The sequence below is a fragment of the Bubalus bubalis genome, chromosome 22 (assembly GCF_019923935.1).
Source record: "Bubalus bubalis isolate 160015118507 breed Murrah chromosome 22, NDDB_SH_1, whole genome shotgun sequence".
Lineage (NCBI taxonomy): Eukaryota > Metazoa > Chordata > Mammalia > Artiodactyla > Bovidae > Bubalus > Bubalus bubalis.
Genome location: NC_059178.1, coordinates 36,886,532 through 36,911,605, shown reverse-complemented (window position 1 = coordinate 36,911,605; position 25,074 = coordinate 36,886,532). Strand labels below are relative to the sequence as shown.

General features: G+C 42.6%; 1 protein-coding gene across 1 annotated transcript in view; it reads right to left on the bottom strand.

The window, feature by feature from the left end:
- Window positions 1-24,863, bottom strand: part of RNF125 (ring finger protein 125) — a 48,249-nt gene extending 23,386 nt beyond the window's left edge. Inside the window, exons 1-3 of the mRNA XM_006054840.4 lie at window positions 24,092-24,863; window positions 3,967-4,120; window positions 594-688 (exon numbers count right to left, since the gene is read on the bottom strand). Of these exons, the coding sequence (XP_006054902.1) occupies window positions 594-688; window positions 3,967-4,120; window positions 24,092-24,255 (413 nt within the window). The 5' untranslated portion in view covers window positions 24,256-24,863. The remainder of the gene's footprint in view (window positions 1-593; window positions 689-3,966; window positions 4,121-24,091) is intronic.
- Window positions 24,864-25,074: the final 211 nt, after the last annotated feature.

The following is a 25,074-nucleotide window of genomic DNA, read 5'->3' as shown; positions in this document are numbered from 1 at the left end:
AAATATCAATATCCTCCATTACACCTACTCTCTGTCTCCATCCTTCCTCCAGCCCCATATAAGATTACCCAGCAAACAGGTTGTAGGATTCAGAATGCCTGCCCCATGCGTGTTCTTTCATGTTAGAATATATACTGAGATGTCACTTTGTCCCTTCTAAAGAGTAAGCAGGAAAATGAGAGGGAACGAGCTGGGAGACTGAGTAGTGGTGATGGAAAACTAAAGACAATAATCTCATAACCATCATCTGCTTCAGGACTCTTAGTCACAACACAGAGCCTAGCAGAAACTGAACAGTTCTGCTTTCTATTTCTGGATCTTCCTCCATATAAACTTGTCTGAGGAAGCTTCCCCAATCTCTGCAGTGTCCAGTTGGTTCTCCCCAAAGTTTTTAAAGCAGAGAGAGCAAAATTCTTTTGCAATTACTGCTATTAGTCATTGAAAACAAATGATTACTAATAAGAGGTATTATGATTAGGAGCCAAAACCACCATATACATATTTTCATAATAAAAATGTTACACTTTCCAGCCCGTTAAATTCTTTATAAGCATGTCAAATTTAGCATTAAACCAAAGTGTATAGAAGCAAACCTCGTTGTTGTCTCTCCAAGCTCTTGCAGTGGCCCGTACTTATCTATGTACTTCTGGCATGTTCTTGTGTGTGCCCTCATTTCACTGAGGCAAACCTATATGAAAGCAGATCAAAATAAGCTCACTGTTGAAAAGAGGCTCACTTCAGTCAATGAAGTCTTTTGTGACCCAACTTCACTGCTTTCTTATTTCAAATAAGGTCATAATGTGGGGTCAGTTGATTAAAAGGATGCAGTCAAGGTAATAGTTCAATCAATTTAAGGCATTATCAAGAATAACACTAATTTAAAATTTCTTTATAGTCAGAAGATCCAGGAGCTGAGTTCTTGAATTTGTTTCTTTTAGGAAGCATATGTTTTTCAAAGTGAAAAAATGTATATTACATCAAATTTACTTTTTTTGGATACTATTACCTAAATTAGTGATGGGAAGAAGGAAGAAAGAAAAAGAGTAAAAGGAAGGAAAGGGGGAAAAAAGTAAAAAGAGAGAGAAAGAAAAACAGAGAGATAAAAAGAATAAATAGATGGATTCTGGAGATATCTGGAGTAAGTAAAAAGAAATCCTGTGCTTCAGGGAAAGATGTAAATACCATGGCTTTATAATACATCCAGTAGCATTACATGAATTCACAATACACAGTATACTTAATGGCCCCATTAAGAGCAAATATAAAGGACAGCTCTTGCAGTCCATTTTTATGAAGGCAGAATAAAGAACCCTTGTCCTTCCAGATATACATTCAGAGATCCTAACCATGAGGGATCTGTTGCTGCATAGCACATATTCTACTAAATGTGTCATTAGAAACTTTGATAAAATCTTGTGCTAAAGGAAGCTTTGTTAGGGTTGTGGTAAGGTGGCCGACCCACCCTGCTTCATTTTGCCCAAGCTACGGAAGTTCAACCTCAAACATGAAATCTACCATCTCAAGGAAGCAGTCGTAACTGCTTCACAAAAGACAAAAATAAAAGCAAATGGAAATGTTAACAACAAATCCTTGCTTTATCCATCTAAAAAGATGTAAAAGCTAGGACCGATGTAGGCAGCTGTCTTAAAACAGACTGCTTTACAACATTTAACATCCAACTTTGCACATCAGTGCTCTCTCCTCTCCCTGTGACTTTCGTTAAGTCTCTTTCTTCTTTATAGTCCTTGATCAACATTCCTCATATAAATGTAGCAATCTGGGGACTGTATCCTGACGAGTGAATTGTTAAATTCATAGGGTGTCTACCCCAGACACAAAACTGAAATCGGTTGTCAGTGGTGGCAGGAGTATAAGCCACTGCGCTTGCATTAAAGGTGTTTATATTCTAATAGAGGAAAAACAAACGAATAAAGGATGTGAAGACAAGTAGATAGGACACTGTTCAATATTGGGGACTGGGATACTCATGGAATGGACATCTGGCCAGGACTCACAGGAAGCAGAGTTGAGAATGCCTAATACTCCAGCAAGAAGAGACAGATACAAAGAAATCTCCCAAAGGAAAGATCAAAATACTTGTGAATAATCAGAAATAGGGAGTGAAAAAAGGAAGCAGATTCTGACCCAGGATAATAGAGAGAATGCTCTTGTTTCTGACAGATACCAAAGAACTGGATAACAGAATAATATGCTGAGTTTGATTTTTTGCATGTTGAATTTTAAACGATGGCAAAATATCAAAATAAAAATAAGCAATACTGATTACTAAGAATGTGAAAAGCTATTGATTTTGAGCTATTGATTTTAGCATTCATTTCCACAGTGCTAAAATGAATCCCGTCCAGTAACGCTAGTGGTAAAGAACCTGCCTGCCAATGCAGGAGATGAAAGGGATGCAATTCAATCCCTGGGTCAGGAAGATTCCCTGGAGAGGGGAATGGCACCCCACTCCACTATTCTTGCCTGTAAAATCCCACGGACAGAGGAGCCTGGTGGGCTACCGTCGATGGGGTTGCAAGAGTCCGACACGACTGAGCATACAATGCTAAAAGCCACTTGTGGTTTGTCTTTAATCTTTACAACCACCCTGTAACACGAAATTATCTTTTCCCTCAATTTACAAAGACTCAAACAAAAACAGATTAATAATTTGCCCCAAATCACAAACAGTAAGTGAGAGAATTAGTGCTCAACCCTAAGATGTCTGACTCCAAAGACCATGCATAGATTCCATAGTCACACAGCCATGAACAGATTTAGGTCTTACATAAATATTCAAAAAATGCATTTGAGCATTTACTATGTTCCAGCCACTATTCAAAGCTCTTGATAAACAACCCAATAAAACAGACACAATCCTTACCCTCATGAAATCTGGTGGGGATAATGGATAATGGACATTAAACTTAAGTCACAAAAGCACAATTACAAATAGTGATAAGTGCTATAAAGGGAAAGCACAGAGTGCTAAGAGAAAGTGTTTAAGAGATTATAACTTAGATGAACAAGCAAGAAAGGTTCTCTAAGAAATTGAGATATTCAGTATATGATCGCCCTTTTGATCTCTAGACAGGTAATATCTAGATATAGTCCCCTTAGCAGTTCAAATGTAATGTATGTAAAACTTAAAACTTAACTCTGTAGATTCTTCTCCAAATTTGCTCCCCATATTAGCACTTTCACCTACTCATCTCAGAAACTTGGAAGGCATCTTTGACACCTCACTCTTATGCACCCCCGACATCCAGCTTCTTACCAATTTTCTTCAATCCCTCTCTTAAATACACCCTGAAACAACCTCTTATTCCACACCTAATGCTCTTACGCTAAGGCCACTAAACTGACTCCACCAATTCTGCTTTTGCCCCCTCCAAACCATTCTCCATGCACATGCCTGAGTCAGAGCTTAAAAATATAAACCTGATCAAAAGCTTACACTTTTTCTATGATACTCTACAGCATTTAAGATAAAATCTAGAATCTTTGACACAGCTTCTAAGACCTCACATGATCTAACCAGACTAGTATAGTATCAACGGAGCAAAACAGTAACAGGGAGGCAGCAGCCAACAGAGATAACTACTGCAAAGCCCAGAGCAGCAGAGATGGAATTATGGACTGGGCTTGAAAATAAAGCTATTCACTGGGTGGGCTACAGTAACATAATAGAGGCCACATAATAAGGGGTGAGGGGAGTAATGGGAAGGGAGGAAACGGAGGTGGTTGATGAAAGCATTTGAGAAATTAGGTGATGGTGGGCATCAGGTGACGGCTCTCCTGCAGTCCATACTTATGAAACTGGAGGACAGGAAGAGGAGAGACTGAGACAATACACTCTGAAATCTGAGTAGGATGAGGTTAAAGGCAGAGGTGAAATGACTAGCTGTCTAACAATTTTCTCAGCGGTCTGAGCTGGTAACTATGAGCAAAGGTATGGTGACATACCAGAGTGTCACATTCGGTGCAATTCCGGAACTCGGATTTCATTCTCTTGGCGACATCAGCTGCTGGAACTCCTTCGGAAGGAAGATAGGCCCGGCAGTAAGGACAGGTCCACTTATTGTTCTTTAGACTGGTAGCGATGCAAGAACGGCAGAATCTACAGGACACAAACCAAGAACACGTCACTCTCCTTGACAGGAATTAAGGAGCTGCCACTGGGAGTTCATGTGTGGAAACTGTATTTTAATGACACCTCGGATACTAAGAGCAGTTCTGCCAAGTGGAAGCTCCATCTACACTATTATAAAATAGATAACAGATGAGAACCTATTGAACAGCTCTGGGAACTCTACTCAGCACTCTGTAGTGACCTAAATGGGAAAGAAATCCAAAAAAGAGGGGATACATGTATACAGATAGCTGATTCACTCTGCTGTATAGCAGAAACTAACATAACATTGTCAATCAACTATACTCTAATAAAAATTAATTATTAGGAAAAAAAAAAGAGAGCTCCATTTGCATCCTACACTTGCTGGAGAGTCTCTTTATCTTCCCTGTGGGTCACAGGTTCTCACCACATGTGCTAGACACACAAAAGGTGACAGGCAAGGTTGTCAAACAGCCTTCTTATAAACAGAATTCAAACTATAACTCAAATATCACTCAGCCACAAAAAAGAATGAAATAATGCCATTTGCAGGAACATGGATGGATCTAGAGGTAATCCTGCTAAGTCAGACAGAGAAAGACAAATATCATGTAATACCATTTATATGTGGAATCTAAAAAAATGATACAGATAACTCATTTACAAAGCAGACTCACAGACATAGAAAACAAATTTGTGGTTACCAAAGGGGAAAGGGAGAGGGAGGGGCAAATTAGGAGCTTGGGATTAACAGATAAAAACTACTACACACAAAATAGATAAGCAACAAGGATCTATTGTATAGTACAGGGAATTACATTCAATATCTTATAATAACCTATTGATATAATAGAAAATAATCTGAAAAAGAATCTATATATCTGTATGTATCTATGTACAAATGAATCATTTTGCCTACACCTGCCTACACTTCGCCTACACCTGCCATTTCCTTCTTCAAAAGTGAAAGTTGCTCAGTCGTGTCCAACTCTTTGCGACCCCATGGACTATACAGTCCATGGAATTCTCGAAACCAGAATACTGGAGTGAGTAGCCTTTCCCTTCTCCAGGGGATCTTCCCAACTCAGGATTGAACCCAGGTCTCCTGCATTGCAGGTGGATTCTTTACCAGCGGAGCCACGAGGGAAGCCCCCTGAAACTAACACAACATTATAAATCAACTACATTTCAAAAAAAAAAAAAAAAACAATGCTATAACTCAAAGGATATCTAACATTTTCTTTTCTTTAATCTTATTTTACCTTAAAATTTGTGTGTCGGGGGAGAGGGGTAATAGGTCTTTGTTTTGTGGGTTTTGGTGTTAGATAAGGAACTAACAAATTGAAGAGGTAAAAATACCAGACACATTATAAGAGTTCATAATTTTAAACTCATCCTCAGATATAGACAATTACCTAATCAAAATTACCACTATTAGGAATGTCCTCCATGTCAAGAAATACATTCTCTGGTTTTCTCAAAGATAATCTTGACAAAATATTAACATAATGAACAGAATTCACACATAATCTTGACCTATTTATGGGAACTGTTGAAGATTAAGTGCACACAGAGTAAAAGCGAGCATTTCAATAGGTTATACACATTAGCATGATTTGATAGCTCTTAACTCAGCATGTAATATCTACTTGGGAATATTAATATATGGCAGAAGTTAAGCTCTTCAAGGTTTAAGTAAACTATACATACTGAAAAGTTCATGTATCATAGATACACAATTCAAGGAAATTTCACAAACAAAATTCGCAAATATATTAGCCATTGTGTGCATGTATTTAGTCGTGTCCCACTCTGCGACCCCATGGACTGTGGCCCACAAAGTTCCTCTGTCCATGGGATTTCCCAGGCAAGGATGCTGGAGTTGGCTGCCATTTCCTTCTCCAGGAGATATTCCTGATCCAGGGAGCAAACCCACGTCTCCTGTATTGGCAGGTGGATTCTGTGCCACCTGGGAAGTCCCATTATTAGTCATTGTGATTAGCCATTACTGATTCTTGAAAGTATTCTCTTCTCCCTCTGTGATAAAACCCTAACATACACGCAGAGGATACTTATGTCTGCACTGTTCCCAAGGCATTTGCTTGATGCTTTTCCAGTGGTCATGTATGGATGTGAGAGTTGGACTACAAAGAAAGCTGAGGGCCAAAGAATTGATGCTACTGAACTGCGGTGTTGAAGAAGACTCCTGAGAGTCCCTTGGACTGCAAGGAGATCCAACCAGTCCAGTCCATCCTAAAGGAGATCAGTCCTGGGTGTTCATTGGAAGGACTGAGTTGAAGCTGAAACTCCAATAGTTTAGCCACCTCATGCGAAGAGTTGACTCATTGGAAAAGACTCTGATGCTGGGAGGGATTGGGGGCAGGAGGAGAAGGGGAGGACAGAGGATGAGATGGTTGGATGGCATCACCGACTCGATGGACATGGGTTTGGGTGGACTCCGGGGGTTGGTGATGGACAGGGAGGCCTGGCGTGCTGCAGTCCCCAGGGTCACAAAGAGTCGGACATGACTGAGCGACTGAACTGAACTGAACTGAACTACGCCTGCCCAGCACCCATTTCCCCTTACTCTTACCACGCATCCTGATTTTGCTCTGCAGGACCCACCCCTCTTATATGAGATACAAACTGGTAGGACCCCAATCCAGGTGCCCACAATCCCTTGCTGAAGGCAGAGCACCTGATGTCGACCAGACTAAGTGAGTAAACCGTCTCCCTGGGAGACGCATGCTAAACAGTGACATACAAGCTGATTCAGCAATAACTTGATGGGACTGCCCTGTTCTTTATATACAACCCTGGATCTGCCTGGGCTCCTACCCTTTTCTTCTTTTTGTTACTAATTTTGTCTGGAAACTTTATGTTTTGATATAATTTCAAACAAAACTCTTTTTTAACGCTGTGCCCTGAGGCATGCAAGCTGTTAGTTCCCCAACCAGGGATTGAACCGGTGACCCCTGCATTGGGAGCATGGAGTATTAACCACTGGACCGCCAAGGAAATCCCCATAATTTCAAATTTGATACACTGCTTTTTATTTACAAAGTTTATAACAGACCTTAACTCATTTAACCTTAAAAACCCCCTAAGAAAGATCATTATTTCGTTTACAGATGAGCAAACTGTGGTACATACTGGTTGTTAACTTCTGTAAAGTCACAGCTACAGAAAGTACCTGAACTTGGTTAGTCTTAAGCTGGGTTTTCTTTTTCTTTTTTCTATTAAGTGGCAGTGTTCAGTGCTATAGAATTTTATTATTTTCTGTTGACCAATCGTGGTATGATGGTATTAAATGAATAATAGTTATATAATCACAGCAGAGTACATCATGAGAAACGCTGGGCTGGAAGAAGCACAAGCTGGAATCAAGATTGCCGGGAGAAATATCAATAACTTCAGATATGCAGATGATACCACCTTTATGGCAGAAAGTGAAGAGGAATGAAAAAGCCTCTTGATGAAAGTGAAAGAGCAGAGTGAAAAAGTTGGCTTAAAGTTCAACATTCAGAAAACAAAGATCATGGCATCTGGTCCCATCACTTCATGGCAAATAGATGGGGAAACAGTGGAAACAGTGTCAGACTATTTTTTTGGGCTCCAAAATCACTGCAGATGGTGACTGCAGCCATGAAATTAAAAGACGCTTACTCCTTGGAAGAAAAGTTATGACCAACCTAGATAGCATATTGAAAAGCAGAGACATTACTTTGCCAACAAAGGTCCATCTAGTCAAGGCTATGGTTTTTCCTGTGGTCATATATGGATGTGAGAGTTGGACTGTGAAGAAGGCTGAGCGCTGAAGAATTGATGCTTTTGAACTGTGGTGTTGGAGAAGTCTCTTGAGAGTCCCTTGGACTGCAAGGAGATCCAACCAGTCCATTCTGAAGGACATCAGCCCTGGGATTTCTTTGGAAGGAATGATGCTAAAGCTGAAACTCCAGTACTCTGGCCACCTCATGTGAAGAGTTGACTCATTGGAAAAGACTCTGATGCTGGGAGGGCTTGGGGGCAGGAGGAGAAGGGGACGACAGAGGATGAGATGGCTGGATGGCGTCACTGACTCGATGGACGTCTGAGTGAACTCCGGGAGTTGGTGATGGACAGGGAAGCCTGGCGTGCTGTGATTAATGGAGTCGCAAAGAGTCGGACACGACTGAGCGACTGAACTGAATCACAACAGTAAAAGATATTTAGGTGTTTATCAGTTTTCACAACCAACACTCAGACAAAAAAAATAAAAGATCATTACAATTGGGAGCCATAAGGGAAACATGGTTAACCTAACAATATAAAATAATTACATACAATTTGGGGAGTGAAGTAGAATGATGTGGTAAGTGAAGTGCATACATGCACAAGTTTTCATCCACACAGCCAGTCTATGTCTTTTGGTTGGTGCATTTAATTAATTTACCTTTAAGGTAATTACTGATTTGTATGATCCGATTAGCATTTTCTCCATAGTTTTGGTTTTATTTTTTGTAGGTATCGTCCTTGGTTTTCTGACTCAAAAATTCAGTAACCTGTCTCTCCACAGCCACAGCTGCCCTTGTTGGAAAGAGCAATACTTTCAGAATCAAAAGATCTAAGTCCTCTGCTGTCTTTTATTTCTGTCTGCCTCAGGTGATTAACTGTACGTTCTATGGCACAATGTTCTTAACTTCTCCTTGTGTCCCTAAGGATTGGTTCTCAAAGTGTAAGAGTATTTATTACAAACAACAGTTCAAATGCTCAACTCATAATTAACATTTCTAATGAACACTTAAGGTTCTGGCAGGAATTCTTTGTCTACATGATTTAGGAGCAAACAGGTAACACTGTGTTTCTTGTCAACTAAAAGTCACCCCCTCTTTGCTCACAATGATTTGAGTTTTGCACAAACAGAATACAAACAGAAGATGAATACTGGTGCCAAGCTCCATGGTGGGCACTGGTCACATTACCTCACTTCACTCTTGCAGTAATGTTAAATGCTCCTCTTTCTCTCTACCCTGACTGATGGCAAACTGAGGTTCAGAGAGGTGTTAACAACTTGCTGAGGTCACACAGCTGTGAAGACAGTAGTGAGTTGTTTTTTGGGTGTCTTTTGCCAGTAGCTCACAGCTTGTGGGATCTTAGTTCCCTGACCCGGGATTGAACCAGAGCCCCTGGCAGTGAAAAGGCAGAGTCCTAAACACCAAACTGCCAGGGAATTCCTAAAATAGTAATGTTTTTTTGTCCTCAAGCAGTTTTGGGAGAGGCTCAAAGTTTGTAGTCTTTTTAAAAACCCTTGGGCTTCCCAGGTGGCACTAGTGGTAAAGAACCCGCCTGCCACCACAGGAGATATAAGAGATGTGGGTTCGATCCCTGGGTCATCCCCTGGAGAAGGAAATGGCAACTCACTCCGGTATTCTGGCCTGGAGAATCCCATGGACAGAGGAGCCTGGTGGGCTACAGTCCAGTCAGACACGACTGAAGCGACTTAGCACACATGACAAGTAGAAGCAGCAAAGCTATGAGATCACTGATTGCTGTACCTGCATAAGCTGGGTGGGCGTTCAGTTCAGTTCAGTTCAGTCGCTCAGTCGTGTCCGACTCTTTGCGACCCCATGAATTGCAGCACGCCAGGTCTCCCTGTCCATCACCAACTCCGGGAGTTCACTGAGACTCACGTCCATCGAGTCAGTGGTGCCATCCAACCATCTCATCCTCTGTCGTCCCCTTCTCCTCCTGCCCACAAGCCCTCCCATCATCAGAGTCTTCCAATGAGTCAACTGTTCGCATGAGGCAGCCAAAGAACTGGAGTTTCAGCTTTAGCATCATTCCTTCCAAAGAAATCCCAGGGCTGATCTCCTTCAGAATGGACTGGTTGGATCTCCTTGCAGTCCAAGGGACTCTCAGGAGTCTTCTCCAACACCACAGTTCAAAAGCATCAATTCTTCAGCGCTCAGCCTTCTTCACAGTCCAACTCTCACATCCATATATGACCACAGGAAAAACCATAGCCTTGACTAGATGGACCTTTGTTGGCAAAGTAATGTCTCTGCTTTTTAATATGTTATCTAGGTTGGTCATAACTTTCCTTCCAAGGAGTAAGCGTCTTTTAATTTCATGGCTGCAGTCACCATCTGCAGTGATTTTGGAGCTCCCCAAAATAAAGTCTGACACTGTTTCCACTGTTTCCCCATCTATTTGCCATGAAGTGATGGGACCAGATGCCATGATCTTTGCTTTCTGAATGTTGAGCTCTAAGCCAACTTTTTCACTCTGCTCTTTCACTTTCATCAAGAGGCTTTTTAGTTCCTCTTAACTTTCTGCCATAAGGGTGGTGTCATCTGCATATCTGAGGTTATTGATATTTCTCCCGGCGTTACGTAGAGTATATTTCTGCTGTTATTTTGTAAATACGTCGTACATGTTTTTGTAACTATAATCAATAACCACAATAATGGAAATTCCTAGTAGATATTCATGAAAAGGAGCACATTTGAGGTATGTTTAAAACCAAGTCTCTCCCTATAACCCATTCAAGTCTGTACAGTGGTGTTACCTGTGGCATGAAACTCTCACATGAGCCTGATACAGACGCTGTTGCATTATATGAGGATATTAGCAGCAAATCTGGTAGATGAGTCAATTAACTGTACTCCTTTTAATAGAAGTGTTTATCAAGTGGAGAAAACACATCAAGATCAAGGTGTTTTAGAACAGATTGAATTTACTGATTATGAGTACATAAAAACCACAACATTGTCACCATGCAAACGCGCTGGATGCTGCTGCAGCTCAAGTCTCACTTTCTGGGCTGCAGAAGCAAGACTGCAGAACTGCTGAGTTCCAAAGATCTGAGGGGAACATTCTCTCCTTAAAGGTGTAGCTATCAAATTCAAGTCGTGAGTGCTGGAGTTTCTACCATCCCTACCCTGGTATCTTGGCATGAAAAGTATACAAGTGATTGGGACTTCCCTGCTGGTCCAGTGGTTAAGAATCTGCCGACCAATGCAAAGGACACAGGTTCAACCCCTGCTTGGGGAACTAAGATCCCACATGCCACAGAACCACAGAGCCCATACCACAGGGCCTGCGAGTCACAACTAGTGTCCCTGCCTGCAACAAAAGATCCCACACGACACAACAAATGTCCCTCATACTGCAACAAAGACCCAACGCAGCCAAATATAGAAATGCTTGCAAAAAGTATGCAATCATCAGACATTTTCTGAAGGGCCTAATCAGAAACCACAGACGGTAATTCAGCTTTATGTAATACATACTACATAACAGGGAATACAGACAGAAAGTGTTAGTCGCTCAGTCGTGTCCTACTCTTTGCGACCCCATGGACTTGCCATGCTCCTTTATCCATAGGATTTTCCAGGCAAGAATACTGGAGTGGGTTGCCATTTCCTTCTCCAGGGGATCTTCCTGACCCAGGGATCAAACCTGGATCTTTCTCATTGCAGGCAGACTCTTTACCATCTGAGCCACCAGGGAATACAGACAAGATAACTCAAAACTAAAACGTCTCAGAAAGCAAAGTGTAGAACAGTATACACACAGTGTGAGCTTCCTGCAGTCTTGTAGGTATATAAGAACATTTGGGGTAAAGAGAATAAGAACATTAATTTACCCATTGAAAAGACAGCAACTGGAAAGAAAAGGTGTGTGGTAGAAGAAGGGCATTTTCATTGTCAAATTTTAAGCGTGAACCACATCAACTTATTACCAACATTAACAAACAATTCTTTTAAAAAGTAAATCATCTGCAACCACTTGGGATCAATGGTCTGGTAATGTCTGATAACATGAAACTTGCAGGTACCCCTTGACTCTGCAATACCAAGCCCATGTATTTCCTCAAAAGGAATTTTTTAAAATGTCCATTTGTACAAGAATATTCAGAAGGAATGTTTTCATAATAGCCCCAAACTGGAAATAACCCAGGTATATATCAATAAAAAAGTGAATAAACAACCTGTGGCACAATCATACAATGAAATTCTACATAGCAATACAAAAAGAACAAATTTCTCATACAAGCAATAATATGGATGAAATTCAAAGACATACTGAGTGAGGAAACCAGACACTAGTGACCATATTTCACTTTAGATGAAGTTCTTAAACAGGTAAAACTGGTCTATGATAGAAAAAAAAAATGTTTCAACAATGACTGTCTACAAGGGTACAAGGACAGGAATGGCTGGGAAGGGGTAGGAGAGAACCATATGGGGGCAATGAGACTATTCTATGTTTTAATAGGGGTTTGGGCTAAACATAGGTCTAAGGGCAAATGTTATACCTAGAATGGATGCATTTCACTATGTATAATTTACTTTAAAAAAATCCCATAAATAAATATTGAACTCTGGTTAATATTAATATAATGCATGCTCATATGAGAAAGGGTACAGTGTGCTAATGTTTGTAACCCACTCTGAAATGCATTAAAAAAAATCAGATGGATTGATGGATAAGTATGATAGAAAGATAAGTGCGAATATGGCAAAATGAACAACTGAATACAGATAGTGGATCTATGGATATTCACTGTACAATTCTTTCAAATTACTGTATGCTTGACATTTTTCATAATAAAATGTTAGGGGAAATTAATCATCTTACTATTATGATTTACTTAAATTACTTAAATTTACTTAAATTACTTAATTTTTTTTTTTACTCCTGAGAAACTTTAATTGGAAAATTAAGGGAAATGTTCAGAGGATGAGAGGTCTGAATTTTTTTTTGAATTTTTTTTTTTAATTTTATTTTATTTTTAAACTTTACATAATTGTATTAGTTTTGCCAAATATCAAAATGAATCCGCCACAGGTATACATGTGTTCCCCATCCTGAACCCTCCTCCCTCCTCCCTCCCCAATCCATCCCTCTGGGTCGTCCCAGGGCACCAGCCCCAAGCATCCAGTATCGTGCATCAAACCTGGACTGGCAATTCGTTGAATTTTTTTTTTAACAGAATGTGATTTGAAGAGAAAAATATTTTTTAAATATATTTTTAAGAGCACTTAAATTCAGAGTGAGGAAAAGATTAGCTTGCATTTATGATTATTCAAATAAATTTAAAGAGCAGGAATAATTGGAAAGATAATAAAAGGCTGAAGCAAGAAAATACAAACTGTAAAAAAAAAAAATTTGTATGGCTTTCAGCAAGAACAGTTATTCTATGGTTTATAATGAAGACTTTACAAAGCCTGCAAAAATCTCCCCAGACTCAATCTCATAAGCACAGACTCACTAACAAAATTTTTAATAACAGCTTATGATTGCCAGACAGTGTTTGACATGCCAGGAGTGAAACCATGGCAGTGCCTGAGGTCCCTGCTCTCAGAGTTACAGGATGAAGAGAGAGGAAATAAGCAGGTAAACAAAAGGACGGGCAAAGGATGAATGCTCTGAGAAGTAGAAAACAGTTGGCAATAAAAATAGAGGGGGTGGGGCAGAAGGAGCAGCAAGATGGGTGGTCCCTGGGATGACATTTGAAGACACCAGACTTCAGAAGACCCGGGAATGGTTTTCCAAGCTGAACACAGAAGGTACAAAAAATAGGGACCGTTTTGCTGAGATACAGAAAGCCAGTGTGGCTGAAATGCAGGGGGCCCAGGGTCTACCTGTGTAGGATTGAGACCATAAAGAGCTAAGAGTGATGGGCAGGCATTGGAGGGTTTTAAGTGGGAGTAATATGACCTGATCTACATTACAGAGATCACTGGGGTTCCCCTGTAAAGAATGGATTAGAGGTATGAGAGCCATAGCTCAGAGTTCAGTGTTAAGTCCACCATAAGAGTTGGTTCAAGAGAGAGTGGTGGGGCTTCCCTGGTGGCTCAGGGGTAAAGAATCCACCTGCCAGCGCAGGAGACACGGGTTCAGTCCCTGATCCAGGAAGATTCCATATGCCGCAGAGCAACTAAGCCCAAACTGCCACAACCACTGAGACCATGCTTTAGAGTCTGGGAGCTGCAACTATTGAGCCCGTGTGGCACAACTACTAAAGTCCGTGCGCCCTAGAGCCTGTGCTCCGCAACAAGAGAAGCCCCTGCAGTAAGAAGCCCGAGCACCGCAACTAGCGAGTTGCACCTGTTCATCACAACTAGAGACAAGTCCACACAGCAACGAAGACTCCAGCAGAGCCAAAAATAAATAAACACAATTATTTTAAAAAAGAGAGAGGGTGGTGGCTCAGACCAGCAAAGTAGCAGTAGACAGTGTAAGCGGACAGACAGATTTAGGATTGATTTGGAAAGCAGAGGCAAAGGGTTTAGGATTGACCAAATGACAATAAATATATGCTCCGTTACTAAGTGAAAGAAGTCAAATACAAAAGACTATTTACTGTATGATTCCAGAACTCAGTGACAGAAAGCAGATGGTGTTATGTGGGGCGTGGATTGACTGCAAAGGATTCGAGGGGATTTTTTTTTTCTGATGTTGTTAGGTCTTTTCACTTAGTCTTTTTCTTTTGTAATTGAAATATAGTTGATTTACAATGCTGTGTTAGCTTCAGGTGTACAGCAAAGTGATTCAGTCATACCTATATATTTATATATTAATATATATATATTCTTTTTCAGATTCTTTTCCATTATATTACAAGATACTGAATACTGTTCCTTGTCATACCGTAGATCCTTGTGGTTTGTCTATTTTATAAATAGCAGTGTGTACCTGTTCGAGGGAAGTTTTAAGGTAAAGGAACTAACTGTCCTAGATCTTGTTTGAGGTGGTGGTTATAGAATTGTATACAATTATGTACTGTGTTACCTCAATAAAGCTGAAAAACAGAATCCCACAAAACAAAAAATGCCTCAGTAATAACACTGCATGAAAACCACAAAAATATACACTGCATAGAACCATTCAAAGTCCTGTAAGCGTCCCTCCCACACAGCCCCCGGCACTGAGTAGTAGCTACTCAGTAAACGGTCAATAGATTGAAACAACTGAATTGGTTATGAGGAATGGGCCCAAGGAGAATTTTCAGGGCAGGGGCCAATGTTCTCGCTAATAACTATTTTACCCCTTCTGGGAAAACCCATGGAGTAAAAATGAACACAAGCCCCAGGAGGTAAGGAATTTCCACGTCTGTCCTCCTTCTCCTCCGTAAGACTGTATGATGACTCAGGACAGACATGATCAGAATGAGGAGAATGTAGGTGAAAGCTGAGGATGGATGTCAACAGCACTTTTTTTAAAGGTTGAGTTAATGTTTTCAAAAATTCTGAATGAGTTGTCATTGCTTCTCTCTCTCTTTTTGCCACCCCTTGCAGGACACGGGATCTTAGTTCCTGGACCAAGGATGGGAACTGTGCCTCCTGCAGCGGAAGCGTGGAGTTTTAACCACTGGACCGCCAGGGAAGTCCCAAGTTGTCATTGCATTAAAATCAGATTTCACACATGAAATCAAGGTTCTGGCTTCTCTTGAAAAGCTAAGTCTCCTGCAGCTCTGGACTCGGTTCCCACGTGGCCACATAGTTTGGTGTCCGTTCCTGTAGGCGTCCACCCTCCTCTCTCACTCACACCACTTGCCTCCCCTCTGTTGAGCTTGCAGCTCCTGATGACATCAATCAGGAACTAGATAATGACTCTAAGAACTTTAAAATCAGCTGGAAACTTAATCAACCCACCCCCACTGTATATTTTATTAACCTCTTTGCTAATCTGTTTCTCTAATTAAGTGATTAGCAATAAAACTCAAACAACAGAAAAGTTGGCAAAGTATTGGAGGAAAATGGGGAAAGGGTTGCTGAGGACCTTGGGTAATTAAAGTTATGTCCACTATCTTAGGAGGGAAAACTGCACCCTTAGTAGAAGCAAGGATGCGTTAGGGACTCCATGGGGCCCAGGGCTAGACAGGCAGAATAAGGGGCCAGAGGTGATCCCCAAATGCAGTTTTGGAAGAAGCCCTTGGCAACATGTGGTTGGTCTAACATTTTCTTTATGCTCTCAGCACTGGGGTGCTTCACTGTGGGAAGGCCAATATGAAGCTGAACAAAAAATCTTGGGTCCCTTGGGGAACATATAAATAGAATAAGGGGAGTTTCTATTGTTATTCAAAGGGAGGACGAAGGCTTCCCTGGTGGCTCAGTGGAAAACAATCTGCCTGCCAATGCAGATGTGGGTTGATCCCTAGATCAGGAAAATCCCCTGGAGAAGGAAATGGCAACCCACTCTAGTATTCTTGCCTGGGAAATCCCATGGACAGAGGAGCCCGGTGGGCTATAGTCCATGGGGTCACAAAAGAGTTGGACATGACTTAGCAACTAAACAACAACTCCAATATAAGGCAATAAACACACACACAACCAGTCTCCCTTCTACCACTGATGGATGGATCAGCCTGGACAGGCCCAAGTGCTGTTCTCAGAGCACAGGCCCCCAGCCACTGTCCCTTGAAATTACCTTCAATGTTTTTATGTAGTCAATGAGGTTACTCCATCCTGGAAATCATTTAGCCTCCAAAAATTGACTCTGCCTTCGGAACATTGAATCTACACTCCATTATGTGTTGATTATATTTAACCCCCCTAAGGAAAATTTTACTTCCTTTCACCTACAATCTTAGAGGGGTGCCTCTCTATAATGCTCAAACACTGTCCTCAACTTGTTGCATCTTACTGTCAGTTAAATAGGGTTATTTGAGGCTGAATTTCTCAAACTCGAAAATGGATAAAAATCACGTGGGCCTCTTGTGAAAATGCAGACTGAGATTCAGCAGACCTGAGCTGGGGTCTGAGATTCTGTAGTGCTGCTGGTCCTAGGACCAGTGTTATTCACTCAGTCGTGTCCGACTCTTTGTGACCCCGTGGACTGTAGCCCACCAGGATCCGCTGTCCATGGAATTCTCCAGGCAAGAATACTGGAATGGGTAGCCATTCCCTTCTCCAGGGAATCTTCCTGACCCAGGGATCAAAACCCAGGACCAGTAGTCACATTCTATGGAGAATCTCGTGCAGCATAAAAACTCAATCTACATCATTATTTAAGTTCTGTTTGTTGGAAAACGTGTAATTTAATAGATCACTAATATTTATCATGCCTATGACAACACTAATGTTGCTAGGTAAACACCGTGCAGCCCAACCATCAACTGAGGCAAATTTCAGGCCAGCTTAATCACATCTTTCTAAAATTCTCAGTAATATAGGCACAAACGAATAAGCCTATAAAAGGAAGGGCGTTCAATAACTATCATGGGCTCCGATCTGTGACTCAAACTCCATAGCATCAGTTGGCTGGCACTGTGAAGTGGTTGTCCAAAGCGGTGCTCGCAGAAGTATTCGAATTTTGTCTTAGAGTCACTCATTAATTCAAAATACTTAACATTTGCTAAGCTTGGGAACTTAAAGCAGTGGCAATGTAGAAAGTGGCATTACTTTATTAGAACAACGGCTCTCAAGAGTTATGGGTCTAGATGGTACAAGATTCCAATCATCAAATTCTACCCACCCCCACCCTCACTTTTTTTGGTCACTTTGCTCAGCATATGGGATCTTAGTTCCCCAACCAAGGATCAAATCCAAGCCCTTTGCATTGGAAGCACAGAGTCTTAACCACTGGTTGCCAGAGCATTCCCAATCATCATATTTTGAGTGATGCTTACTTACCCAAGTACATTAGAAGGAGGAGGCATTCTATACACATTTGTTTTAGCATCAGGGGCCTAAAAGGCTCATGTTTAAACTGCAAAGTTTCATCTTAAAGTCAAATCACAGGTCAAGAAGCACATGAAAGGATGCTCAAGATTGCTTGAGCATCAGGGAAATGCAGATGAAAATCATGCTATCACCTCACACCTATCAGAATGGCATCACCAAAAAGCACAAATAACAAATGTTGGTGAGGATGTGGAGAAAAAGGAAGCCTTATACACTGTTGGTGGGAATGTAGATTGGTGCAGGCACTGCGGAAAACAGTAGGGAAGCTTCTCAAAAAATTAAAAATAGAGTTACCATACGATCTAGTAATTCCACTCTTGGGTACATATCTGAAAAAAATGAAAACACAAATTCAAAAAGATACATACAACCCCAATGTTCACATCAGCATTATCTACAATAGTCAAAATACGGACGCAAACTAAGTGTTCATCAATAGACAAATGGATGAAGAAGATGAATGAAATACTGCTAAGTCGCTTCAGTCGTGTCCGACTCTGTGCAACCCCATGGACTGCAGCCCACCAGGTTCCTCCATCCATGGGATTTTCCAAGCAAGAGTACTGGAGTGGGGTGCCATCGTCTTCTCCGGAATGAAATACTACTCAGCCATAAAAAAGAAAGGAATTTTGCCATTTATAGCAACATGGGTGGACTTAGAGGGCGTTATGCTAAGTGAAATAAGTCAGAGGAAGACAAATACTATATGATACAGCTTACATCTGGAACCTAAAAATTACAACTAGAGAATAAAAAAGCAGACTCACAGATACAGAAAACAAACTAGTGGTTACTACTGGAGAGAGGGAAGGGGGAGGGGCAATTTAGGATTATGGGATTAAGAGGTACAAACTGTTAGGTATAAAACAAGCTACAAAGATGTATTATACAACATGGGGAATATAGCCAATATTTTATAATAACTATAAATGGAGTATCAGTTCAGTCGCTCAGTCGTGTCCAACTCTTTGCAACCCCATGAATAGCAGCATGCCAGGCTCCCTGTCCATCACCAACCCCCGGAGTTCACTCAGACTCACGTCCATCGAGTCAGTGATGCCATCCAGCCATTTCATCCTCTGTTGTCCCCTTCTCCTCCTGCCCACAAGCCCTCCCAGCATCAGAGTCTTTTCCAATGAGTCAACTCTTCGCATGAGGTGGCCAAAGTACTGGAGTTTCAGCTTTAGCATCATTCCTTCCAAAGAAATCCCAGGGCTGATGTCCTTCAGAATGGACTGGTTGGATCTCCTTGCAGTGCAAGGGACTCTCAAGAGTCTTCTCCAACACCACAGTTCAAAAGCATCAATTCTTCGGTGCTCAGTTTTCTTCACAGTCCAACTCTCACATCCATACATGACCACAGGAAAAACCATAGCCTTGACTAGACGGACCTTTGTTGGCAAAATAACGTCTCTGCTTTTCAATATGCTATCTAGGTTGGTCATAACTTTTCTTCCAAAGAGTAAACGTCTTTTAATTTCATGGCTGCAGTCACCATCTGCAGTGATCTTGGAGCCCCAAAAAATAAAGTCTGACACTGTTTCCACTGTTTCCCCATCTATTTCCCATGAAGTGTCCTTTAAAAATTATGAGTGACTATATCATACATCTGTAACACAGAATATTGTACAGCAACTACAGTTCAAAAAAAAAAAAATCAAATCAAGGTCAAATATTACATCAGTGATAATCTGCAATCACATGGGAAACTTCTACAACCTCCCAGCACTTCAGTTTAACCACCTGCATCTGTGCCCATTTAATATTCTACATCCTCTTATATTGATGAACTGTCCATTCCCCTACCTAAAGCCAGCTCCCTCATTGAAAATCATAGCTCTGCAATTCTCTCTTCTCTACTGTGAATCAAAATTTCCCTCACTATTGGTTCATTTCCATCAGCAGACAAAACATTCCATTATTTTTTTTAAAAGAAGATGTTCTTGATCCCCCATCTTTTTCTAGTGATTGCCCCAATCCCTCTCCTCCCTTTGCCTCCCAACTCCATGAAAGGGCTTTCGATACTCCCCATCTCTCACTTGCTTCTCTGATCCCTTGAGAACCCATTCCAATTAGTTTTGGAGCCCACATCCCACTTAAACTACTCTTCAAAGGCCACCCATAGCCTCCACATTTAATAAACCCAGTGGTCAATTCCCAGCCGTCATGCACTTGCCTTTTAAAGCAGCATGGAATACGTGGGTCCCTATTCCCTGGAAAATACTTCTTCTTTTCTAAAATAATTTTTAGTAATTAAAAAAAAATTTTATTTATTTGGCCACATGGAGTCATAATTGCCGGCATGTGGGATCTTTGTTGTGGCACATGGATTCTCTAGTTGGGGCGCACAGGCTCAGGAGTTGCCCTGGGCAGGCTTTTAGTTGCTCTGCAGCATGTGGGGTCTTAGCTATCCGACCAGGGATCCAATGGGTACCTCCTGCAGTGAAAGCGCCAAGTCTTAAACTCTGGATGATCAGGGAAGTCTAAAAGGTACAAACTTTGAGCTACAAAATAAGTAAGTCATAGGAGAGAATATAGAACATGGCGACTATAGTTAATGATGCTGGATTGCTGAAAGATGCCAAGAGAGTAGATCTTAAAAGTTAATCATCATGAGAAAGACAAATTTTGTTAAGCATATATTCTGACAGATGTTAGACTTTGGGTGGTGATCAATTTGCAGTATTTACAAAAATCAAATCATCATGTTATATACCTGAAACTGATGTTACATATCAATTATGCTGTGCTGCCTGCTATGCTTAGTCACTCAGTCATGTCCGACTCTTTGCGACACCATTGTTGCCAGGCTCCTCTGTCCTCCGCTATCTCCTGGATAGTTTGCTCTAATTCATGTCCACTGAGTTGCTGATGCCATCCAACCATCTCATCCTCTGTCGACCCCTTCTCCCCCTGCCCTCAATCTTTCCCAGCATTAGGGTCTTTTCCAATTGAGTCAGCTCTTCACATCAGATGGGCAAAGTATTGGAGCTTCAGTATTCAGCATCAGTCCTTCCAACGAATATTCAGGACTGACTTCCTTTAGGATGGACTGGTTTGATCTCCTTTCAGTCCAAGGAAATCTCAAGTATTCTCCAACATCAAGTTCAAAAGCATCTTGTATTTATTTACTTATTTGCCTGCACCAGGTCTTACTTACAGCATACAAAATCTTAAATTTAAAGCATGGAAACTCTTAGTTGGGGTATTAGTTCCCCTACCAGGGATCGAACTTGGGTCCCTTGCATTGGGAGCTCGTAGTCTTAGCCACTGGACCACCAGGGAAGTCCCAGGACACTTTTTAGATGTCTGCCTATGAGACTACTATACATTCATCAGGCCTAATCATGAGGTCATTAACTTCCTCCTGAGCCCCCTTCATCTATCTTCCACTTTTGTCTCCCTCTGTATCTACCATATCAAATTTCTCTGAATATTTCTTTTAAATGTTAAATCAGATTCCCTTTTAGTTTCACATATACAGTTTCCACTCATCTCTTTCCCCAGCTCACTGACAGCAGAAGATGAGGCAGAGGTAGGAAGTCTCAGCCTCCAAATCTATTTTTACAACTGATAGGGCCATACAAATGGCGTCAGAACATTAAAATGGAACTTCTTAAAGCCCACCAAAGGAAGAAAGACGTAAGCTAAGAGTAAGACTATCTGGGACATCTTGGAAACGTCACAGATTTATCTTCTTGTGGCCCAGTTTGATTCCGAAAGAAATCCGGAGATGAGAAAACCCATAACGGGGTTTTTGCTTGCTTTATGGAATGACTTTGAGGGAAACAGAAACTATGTTTTGACACCTGAAACTAACACAACATTGTAAATCAACTATACTTCAATTAAAAAAACCAACTATGTTTTGAGTATTACGGGCTACTTTTACATTTTTAATACTCATAGAAATTTCATGACTCACCTCATTTTACATTCAAAAAGATTAAGCAGAGTGCTGATTACACAGCTGTTTACTGGCAGATAGAACTTCAAATTCTGCTTTCTATCAAGCTCACTCTTTTACTCCATCACAGTACATACATACATATTCATTCAAGGCATTGTTGCCATATTATATTTGTTCAACTTGAAACTGGTTTATAAACCGAAATTAGCATAAACAACCTAGTTTAATAAGTTTGGAAATTAGCTTAAGTCTGGGATAATATAGCGGTTTCATTTCATTTCCTCATTTTCCAATTTAAGTTCAATGGAAGAGAGTAATTCATTTAGGAAGTACAAATGGCGTTAGGCCATTTGCTCTGGACTCACCATCTCCAGAGCAGAAGGGACTCTAGTTCACACTGACAAAGTGGAAGAGGCCCAAGTAAATTTGCCAAAAGTAGGAATATGGAAATTGTGCCCACAGCCAGAACAATGGACATAGCTTTGTCAAAACAAAGAACAATAAAGTGAGGGAAGGCGATTTGTCCAGCCCTTATGCTACTTCATGGCTTTTTTTTCCAGTTGCTGGTTTCCTATTCACTTTAACAAAGAAAAAGATTAAACACAGGATTTAACATTTCACAAGTTTTTATTACCCTTTAGCAGAAGCAAAACACTGCACATACTAAGCTGCAGCATTCAAAAATCCAAACTAGGGGAAACCATCAGATAACAATCTCCAATAGCAATGTTGCCCAGTTCAGTCCTACAAAAGAAAGTCGTCCAGACTTGATGCCCACGGTGTGTGTTCCCCGCAACCGAAAAGCTTTAACTCTGATACAGACTAGGGATCGAACCCGCGTCTCTTAGGTTTTCTGCATTGGCAGGCAGGTTCTTTACCGCTGAGCCATACAGACTAAATGTAATTATCCTGAGGGGTATTACTGCTCTGAACTAATCAATATATTTCATACAGGACACAATAACATCTTGGCTTCTATCTTGGCCTCGGGGGAATTATGTCAATGTGGACGGCCAGGAAACTACATCAGGTATCAGACAGGAGGTAAATTAGCCTTGAATTTAAAATACAAAGCTGAAACGACAGGCCCTGAAAATACAGCCACAAAATAATGCCCAGGGGCACTCTTGCTTTGAACATTGTGTGGGCAGCAGATTTTTCTCCCTGGCTCTCTGCTGGGCTTTTCGGAGTTGAAAACTGTTTCTCAGATGCTAGGCTATAGGTGTCAAGGACCATCTAAGTCCTTTTAAAGACGTTTTGTGCACTTGTATTCATAATTTATGACACTTCTTTTTTCCCCGGTAAGCCAAAAAAGCACTTACTGCCTCGGAGCTTCATCAAACTAGTCGGTGATCCAAAGAAGACATTAAATGGGTTTTCACTCAGGCTCTATGAAATCTCCTGCCCCGCCCGCCCCCCGCCAATCTTACCCACACGCCCAGTCGCACACCCGATGAGTCCACCGGAAGAAAGCTTTTTAAACGAACAGAACACAAACTCACAGACCCAACCCCCAACTACTAGTTACTCGGGCACACGTTAAGGAGGTGCTAATTTTATAGAGGGATTTTTGTTTTTAAACTTCCTAGAAACGACCACAGCTGTGCGCTCCCAGAGCGTTTTCGTTACAAAGCGTGTATGTGGTTTTTAAGACAGTTATTTTTATCCCTACTTCCTACCGTGTGAGGGGGCGGTGCGCAACGCAGGTAGTCAGCAACCTCCGTCACTCGGGTGACTGGGCTTTAAAAGGCTGCATTCACAGGCTTGGGGGTAATATTCAAGCCCCAGACCCCACCCTGGCGGCTGGTTAAACTCTAAAGGCCACAGAAAGTCACTTGGACGGTCCAATCTGACGGTTCTTTGAGAGACCTGACACTTTGCACAGATCCTTGCCTGCTCAACAGACCAGCCTCGGCAGGCGTTCTGGACCACACGTGCACAGAGCGAGCAAAACAAAACCAACCCCGGCTCCGGGCGGAGAGGGAAGCGCCGCGCGATTAACCCAGGGGAACGGCCACTGCGCTCAGCCGAGCCTCCGCCTGGGGTCCCGGCGCGTGCCGCTCCTCCAGCCCTGCGCACCCTCCTCTGCTCGCCAGCCCTGGATCCGCATCCCGGGGGCTCTGCACCTGGGCTGCCGGAGGAGGTGTCTCTCGGGGGCGCTGCAAGACCCGCCGGTTGGTGTTTCTCCCCTCCCTGAAATCCTGTGTCACTTTCCGACTGGGCACTTTCCCAGTGGTCCGCCCTCGACGGGTCCAGGTCTCTCCTCGCATCAGTCTCCTCCAAGCGCTGTCATCTCAATCCCCCATCCCCACGGCTCCTCTAGCATCACCCACCCACCCCCACACCCGACCAAGGGCGGGGTGGGCGCGCAAACCCAGCTCCCCTGGCACTTACACGTGGCCACAGCGGGTCCGAACAGGGTGGTGCAACACCTCCAGGCACACAGAACAGTCGAAGGACGTGACGGGCAGCTCGGGGTCCCCCCGGCGCTCCAGGGCCCGCGGGGTGGCCGAGGCGGGCGCGGATTTCCCGCTATCGCTGCTCAGCACGGAGCCCATCCCTGCGCCTCCGGCCCCAGACGGTCGCCAAGAGCTCGGTGTCTGCGGCCGGCTTGTTTTGTTGTCCTGCGGTGGAGGAAGGAAGTCCCGGCCCAGCTGCGATCGCCGCCTCCCCGCGCGCCCAGCCCGCGCAGCCGAGGAGCAGCCTCGGTCGCGGCGCCCAGCCTGGGTCTAGGGCAGGCCGAGTGCGCGGCCGCGTTCGGAGTGAACCTCCCTCCGCTCGCTGCCCGAGTCTAGGCTGGGAGGCGGCGGCGGCGGGGCGCACGGTGCACGCCAGACGTCCCCCGGCCCTGGAGGATTGAAATCTGACACCTCAACTGCAGAGCCGAGGACCGGGGCTGGCGGTGAACCTCGGCGGCAATCGCACGACTCCTCCTTCCGAACCTCTAGAGCTAGTGTATGAAAGTGCGGGCGTGGTCTTGCCTGAACGCAATCGGGAGAACACCCACTTGTAAGGTGCTGGTCCTCTCGGTCTTGCAATGTGATGATTACTGCTGTAGCCACAGAGAGGATCTACGAGCGTCTCCTAAGAAAGTGCTAATCAATACTTCCGTCATCTAATCAACACTCCATAAATGGAGAGGTAGCAAGCAGTAGTGGGAAGAGTTCTTGGAGCTGAATTGAGTCCCAACTCTAGGAAAGGGATTCCAGCGCTGTTCTAGGAGCGTCCCCCTCCCCCAACCCCGCAACCGCCCCTCCTCCCCAACCTCCGCTGCCAGCTCCCCGCCCAGTTTCCTCACTTTAGGAATCTCCTGCTGCTGTTTGTACTCCCCTCTCCATCCTCTTTTGAATATTTATGACCAAATACATCAGTTATTA